The following is a 7229-nucleotide window of genomic DNA, read 5'->3' as shown; positions in this document are numbered from 1 at the left end:
ACTGAAAATGAGAAAAAATAGATCTAGCTTCAAAGGATCCTTGGATGGCTTGAAAGTTCTTGAAGCAGAATCATGACACGAAAACAATTTCAAGTAAGATTTCCACTCGAAATAAGATTGTTATAGTTATAGAAATTGAATTAAAGTTTGAATATGATTATTACCTTGTATTAGAAAGATAACCTACTGTAAGTAACAAAGGTTTCTTGATCTTGGATGATTATTTGGAATGGATTTAGAAAACTTGGAAGTAAACTTGCAATCTTGGAAGTATTCTTGATTTTATGAAACTAGAACTTTTGGAATTTATGAAGAACACTTGGAACTTGAAGATAGAACTTGAGAGAGATTAATTAGATGAAGAAAATTGAAGAATGAAAGTGTTTGTAGGTGTTTTTGGTCGTTGGTGTATGGATTAGATATAAAGGATATGTAATTTTGTTTTCATGTAAATAAGTCATGAATGATTACTCATATTTTTGTAATTTTATGAGATATTTCATGCTAGTTGCCAAATGATGGTTCCCACATGTGTTAGGTGACTCACATGGGCTGCTAAGAGCTAATCATTGGAGTGTATATACCAATAGTACATACATCTAAAAGCTATGTATTGTACGAGTACGAATACGAGTGCATACGAGTAGAATTATTGATGAAATTGAACGAGGATGTAATTGTAAGCATTTTTGTTAAGTAGAAGTATTTTGATAAGTGTCTTGAAGTCTTTCAAAAGTGTATGAATACATATTAAAACACTACATGTATATACATTTTAACTGAGTCGTTAAGTCATCGTTAGTCGTTACATGTAAATGTTGTTTTGAAACCTTTAGGTTAACGATCTTGTTGAATGTTGTTAACCCATTGTTTATTATAACAAATGAGATGTTAAATTGTTATATTATCATGATATTATGATATATAATATATCTTAGTATGATGTATATACAGTTAAATGTCGTTACAACGATAATCGTTACATATATGTCTCGTTTCGAAATCATTAAGTTAGTAGTCTTATTTTTACATATGTATTTCATTGTTAATACACTTAATAATATATTTACTTATCATTTAACATAATTAACCAAGTGTATCAATATCTTAATATGATTCATATGTACCTAGTAAGATGTTGTTATAACGATAATCGTTATATATATCGTTTTCGAGTTTCTTAAATTAATAGTCTCATTTTTATGTATATAACTCATTGTTAAAATACCTAATGAGATACATACTTATAATAAAATCATGTTAACTATATATATAACCATATATATGTCATCGTATAGTTTTTACAAGTTTTAACGTTCGTGAATCACCGGTCAACTTGGGTGGTCAATTGTCTATATGAAACATATTTCAATTAATCAAGTCTTAACAAGTTTGATTGCTTAACATGTTAGAAATACTTAATCATGTAAATAACAATTTCATTTAATATATATATATATAAACATGGAAAAGTTCGGGTCACTACAACACGGAGGTGTACGTCCACGAAATCAGCACATGGCTTTTTGATATTGATGCAACGATGGTGGTTGAAAGTAATAAATATGAGGAAGGCTCGGTTAAAGGTGATGACTTGAGTTATGCCTCAGAATGTTCCTCTTCTGAAGAAGATGTTTCTATAGCGGATCACTTGAAAGAATACGATGGTATAGACATTGAACCTTTTGTTAATGGCTTGGCTAAACAAGTACCAGAAGATATTGGTGGAACTAAGTTTGATTCAGTTAGCATGGGTGAAGGGTCGGTTTCTACCAAACCCATTGCAGGAAGCCCAAAAAAATATTTTGGTAGTAGCACAAGCAAATCCCATCCTCCTAGATTTTCCCACGATCATGTTAATGAATCTATTAATCATATACCTAGTTCACGGGTCAATTGCTATACTCATCTTGTAGTTATTAATCATGAATCATCGCTTAATTCTTCTATAGAGCATAGTGATGATATCTTTGGTATTGGTGAATTACTTGGTTTAAATTTGAAAGGTAACAAGAATTGTTCGAATCGGGTTTTCGATAACTTTGAGTTTAAATGAAGATCTTGTCAATTAATACGTGTGGATCGTTGATGTTTGAAAAAAGAAAATGGGTATGAGATTTATGTGTTTCGTTTAATGTTCAATTCCTTGCAATTCAAGAATCGAAGATGCCTAAGTTATTGATGTCTCGGTTACGTTCGTTTTGGGGTAATGATAATTTTGATTTCGCTATTAGTTTGGCTCGGGGTTTTTCAGGTGGCATTATTTCCATTTGGGAACCGAGTATGTTCATTAGAAACGAGATTTGGTGTGATGTTAACTTTGTCATTGTTAAGGGCACTTGGGTTTGGGAGAACATAATGGTTTTTATGATCAATGTGTACGCTCCCCAAGACTTGATTGATAAAGTAGAAGTATGGAATAAGTTGTCTTCGTTTATGGAAGCTCATCCGGGCGAGTATATTTTCATGGGCGATTGGAACTCGGTACGTACTAGCGATGAAAGATGCAGGTTAGTTTTCTGCCATCTTGATGTGAGGGTCTTCAACGAGTTCATAGATCAGAACGTTCTTTTTGATATGCCTCTTGGTGGCCTACAATTCACGTGGCGTAATAAACCGGGTAACAAGTTTAGTAAAATTGATCGTTTCCTTTTATCTCATAATGTTGTTAAAGTTGTAGATGATTTGAAAGGATTAGTCTTGTCCCGGGGACACTCCGATCATTCTCCTTTATTATTGTTTCAAGACAAGGTTGATTTTGGGCCTACGTATTTCAAGATTTTTGACTCATGGTTTGATCGTCCTGATTTTGATGAGGTTGTTAAAAATGCTTGGAACACTATTAATATTGATAACAATAACCGTGATATTGTCGCCAAATTCGAGTTATTAAAAAACCACTTGAAATGTTGGATTTTCAATTCTTGATCTTTAGAAGCGAAACGTTTAAAAGAAATTAAAGATAAGATTGAAGAACTTGATATCATTATTGATTCGGGTAACGCTAGCAACAATGATATCAGCTTGCGTAATTCTTTGTCTATCGAAAGAGATGATATTTCCAAACTGATCAACCTTGATTTTCTTCAGAAAGCTATCATCAAATGTGACGTCGAGGGGGAAGAAAATTCCAAATTCTTCCATAATACGCTGAAACATAAAAGATGTTGCCAACATATTCAGGGTGTTCTTGTTAATGGCGTGTGGTATGACCATCCGAACGATATTAAAAACAGATTCGTTGTGCATTTCGAAAGCAAGTTCAGATTGCATGATTCTGAACTCGAATTATGCCAACTCAGGCCGCAATCTCGGCTATCAGCAGAAGATGCTGACGTTATCGAACGGAATGTCGACGATGAGGAGATTAAAGTGGCTGTTTGGAATTGCGGGAGCTCTAAAGCTCCTGGCCCGGATGGTATTCTGTTTCGTTTCTTAAAACACTTCTGGGATTTATTTAAATTTGACTTTTGCAGAGATATTAGAAGTTTTTTCTCTTCTGGTATTATGCCTCGCAGAGCAAATTCGGTTTTTTTTTGTTAATCACAAAGGTGGCTAACCCGTTACTTATTAATGACTTTCGTCCCATTTCGTTGGTCGGTTGTTTCTATAAAGTTGTCACCAAAATTTTGACTAACCATCCTCAACGTGTCATTGATAAGATTATTAGCCCGGTTCAATCGGCGTTTATAGCAGGTCGACAGATTTTAGATGGCCCTCTTATGCTTAGCGAGATTATAGCTTGGTATAAGAATAAACATAAGAAGATGCTTATGTTTAAAGTCAACTTTAAAAAAGCTTATGATTCGGTGAATTGGGATTTTCTTCTTGCTATGTTACCTTCTCTCGGTTTTGGCGACAAATGGTGTTCATGGATCAAGGGTTGTCTTTTTCGGCTAGAACTTCGGTTTTAGTTAATGGCAGTCATACCCTTGAATTTTCGATTGAGAGAGATTTGAGGCAAGGTGACCCGTTAAGCCCGTTCTTATTTATTATCGTTATGGAGGGTCTTCACCTCGCATTTCATCGAGTCATGGAACTTAATCTGATTCGTGGGATTAAAATCAGGATTAATAATATCCATTTATCCCACTTCATTTATGCGGATGACGTTGCGATTTTTTCAGAATGGAGTGATATAGAACTTAAACGTATCCTTATCATCCTCGATATTTTTCATAGAGTTTCCGGTCTAAAATTAAATGTTACAAAGTCCCATGTTTTCGGTATAGGGGTTTCTGATCAGGAAGTGTCACGAATGGTTATGTCTACGGGAGCCCGGGTAGGTGAATTTCCTACTACTTACCTAGGCGTGCCTATTGGTATAAGCATGAATTTTTTTTTTAATTGGGACTCTTTATATAACAAGTTACGATCTAAATTATCCACTTGGAAAGCAAGCCTTATTTCTTCAGGTGGAAGACCGACGCTTATTAAATCGGTTATGGGGAGTCTCGGGACTTATTATATGTCGTTATTCAAATGTCCCGAAACTGTTCTCAAACGTTTCGAATCTATCCGGGCTAGATTTTTCTGGGCTGGTAATAATTCGGTTAAAAAGTTAGCTTGGGTTAATTGGGACCAAGTTCTTGCTACATACGACAAAGGGGGCCTAAATATTGGAAGTCTTAATGCTTTCAATTTTGCCCTTATTTTCAAATGGAGATGGAGATACCTCACGAAACCAAATGATTTATGGGTCAAAATCATTAAATCTATACATGGTTCGGTTTTTGAAAAACCTTCGGTTATTTGCGGTAGCTATTGGTGTAATATTGTTTCTAGTTGCCTTTCATGTTTAAGAGATGAGCATCTTTCGAATGATTTCTTTAAAATGGCTCTCAGGAATGGTGAGTCCATTTATTTTTGGCACGATTTATGGATAGACAATGAACATTTGGCTTCTCGTTTTAACAGGTTATTCCATTTAGATTCCGACCCGAACGGATCTATTGCCTCTAAAGTTGTTAATCGTTCGTGGACATTTAATTGGAATAAAGATTTTATTGGTGGTCGAAATGAACAATCATTTAATGTTCTCATAGATTTATTGGGCTCCCCTTCGCTTTCTGTTAAACAAGACGAATGGATATGCAGCTCGAACAAGGATGGGATTTTTTATGTTAAACATTCTCGGCTTCTTATCGACCGAAGTCAGCTGTCTTCTTCTCAGATTGGTACGTCATGGTTTACTTTTATCCCTCGTAAAGTGAATATTTTTTTTGTGGCGTTTTCGTTTAGATCCTTTTCCCGTTCGCTGGAACCTTTTCGCGAAAGGAATAGATGTTGATTCTATTGTTTGCCCGGTTTGTAATGATGATATTGAGACGAGGGATCATCTTTTTTTCGGTAGCAATATTGCTCGTGATATGTGGCATAAAATTTTGATTTGGCTCGGTTGCGGTTTGCCTCAGTTATCTTCATGGGACTCGTTTGTGGTATGGCTATAAGGCGTTAATTTATCGGTCACCTTAAAGAATCGGATCACTGCGGTTACTATTACTACTTTATGGGCTTTATGGCGTTTCAGGAACGGCATTGTTTTTCATGATTCATTTTGTTCTAAAAGTATTTTATTCGATGTAATTAAATTTTTATCTTTTCGTTGGATTAAAAATAGAAGTAATTTAGTTTTTAATTGGAACTTATGGCTTTTTATGCATTTGTAATCATCTCTTAGTGACTTGCTAGAGATCGTTTTGATTTATATATATATACATATTCTTTGGCCGTAAAAAAACACAATAACCATGATATTGATTATAATTATAAAAATATATATAACACGATAAAGAAACGAACAGGGAATCATCATGACATAAGGAACCAAATTAATCCTCCTTTGTTCTCCATCATGGCATAAAGACCCATCTTTTTGGTTTCAAATCAAAATAAAGTTTTGGTGGATAGATAATATTATTATCTAAACATATTTAAGTACACACGTACTATACGCGTTAAATATGTAAATATTTATAATTTATAATCAAATAATGTGTACTAATTAAGAGGGATGTCAGATGTCGTATTGAGTTTTATTCTGAAAGAAAGGACCAAAATCCGGGTAAAAGGACCAAAATCCGGGTACCATTTAGTTTATAAGAAAATTAGATTAATTAAAAATTCTTTTTTTATTTTCAAGTGAAAAGGGAGTTTAAGTTCATTAATCACTAAGCCTTTAAATCTGCCAAACGCATGTATAAACCACCAGGTACAAATGATTTTCTACTACAAAACGAAAGAAAGAAATTCCTGCAACCTGACAAGTATGTTTGTCATTATAGCGAATGACAATCCAGTCGAACAAAATTTGTTCATTCATTATATTCGGCAACCTAACGGCATAACATTACCAAATTATTCAATGATAGTTTCAATTGATAACAAATTATGATGATTGTACTAGAAGGAATAAAAGACTTGAATATCTCCCGACTTAAATATATGTTGCATTCTCTTTTGAGTATACAAAGTTTTAGATAGGACTTTTACTATGTCAAAATTTCATATGTTTTTGTTAAACAATGTTATCTCCATATTATGTGAGAATTTTTATTCTCATTACGTTAATTTTAAACACTTTCATTGGTCCTTATGGGTGGTGGGCCGTACCCACAATCTTTAGCTGTTTTATTTATTTTTAATTTCTTTACTCTGTTGGTCTTTGTATTTATACATCATATTGCTAACAGTATTTTTTTTTAGCTTTACAATCTTTTGTTTTCAAAAATTTACAATCAGCATCCCTCTATCAACATACCGTTAAAAATATTCGTTAACCCTTGACATGTGCATTGCATGTGAAAGCAAATTCGTCATAATGTAGAATTATAGAATCAATAATCAAAAGTATTCAATATTCAATATAGAATTATAGAATCAAAAGTATTCTATTTTCAATATAGAATTATAGAATCATAAGTATTCAATATATTTTTTTTTACGGCGAAAATATTAATATATATATAAAAAGATCGTAAAGATCCGGTGTTACAAACAAGCGACAATGATTGAAATTGTAAGGGCTCGCTCTGGTCATCCTACACATTGGACGAGAACAATGATTGAACAAAAGCGAGCACATTGAAATTGAAATGATACAAACAACTATTAACAACCAAACCTAAATCTAATCACAACATAAAACCGGGAACGTGTCTAACGTCACAATCTCCATTACTAAGAAGCCGCACACTAAAAGGAACGTCGGGCACTCCAGCAGCACCTAA

The 7229-nt window shown here is 33.6% G+C and overlaps 1 protein-coding gene across 1 annotated transcript; it reads left to right on the top strand.

Moving 5' to 3' along the window:
* Positions 1-1543: 1543 nt before the first annotated feature.
* Positions 1544-3543, top strand: LOC139900200 (uncharacterized). The gene is made up of 3 exons (XM_071882992.1): positions 1544-2006; positions 2159-2863; positions 2936-3543. Exons 1-3 carry the CDS (start codon positions 1544-1546, stop codon positions 3541-3543), a joined length of 1776 nt encoding a protein of 591 aa, XP_071739093.1.
* The last annotated feature ends 3686 nt before the right edge of the window (positions 3544-7229 follow it).

This window comes from Rutidosis leptorrhynchoides, chromosome 3, assembly GCF_046630445.1.
Source record: "Rutidosis leptorrhynchoides isolate AG116_Rl617_1_P2 chromosome 3, CSIRO_AGI_Rlap_v1, whole genome shotgun sequence".
In the NCBI taxonomy this organism is placed as follows: Eukaryota; Viridiplantae; Streptophyta; class Magnoliopsida; order Asterales; family Asteraceae; genus Rutidosis; species Rutidosis leptorrhynchoides.
This window is presented reverse-complemented; position numbering and strand designations above follow the sequence as displayed.

Bases quoted from the DNA above. Each gene is read 5' to 3' on its own strand.
- LOC139900200 (XM_071882992.1), top strand. From the start codon at position 1,544: ATGGTGGTTGAAAGTAATAAATATGAGGAAGGCTCGGTTAAAGGTGAT. The intron at 2,007-2,158 runs GTAACAAGAATT...TTGCAATTCAAG, and splicing joins ACTTGGTTTAAATTTGAAAG to AATCGAAGATGCCTAAGTTA. The intron at 2,864-2,935 runs GTGATATTGTCG...CTTGATCTTTAG, and splicing joins TAATATTGATAACAATAACC to AAGCGAAACGTTTAAAAGAA.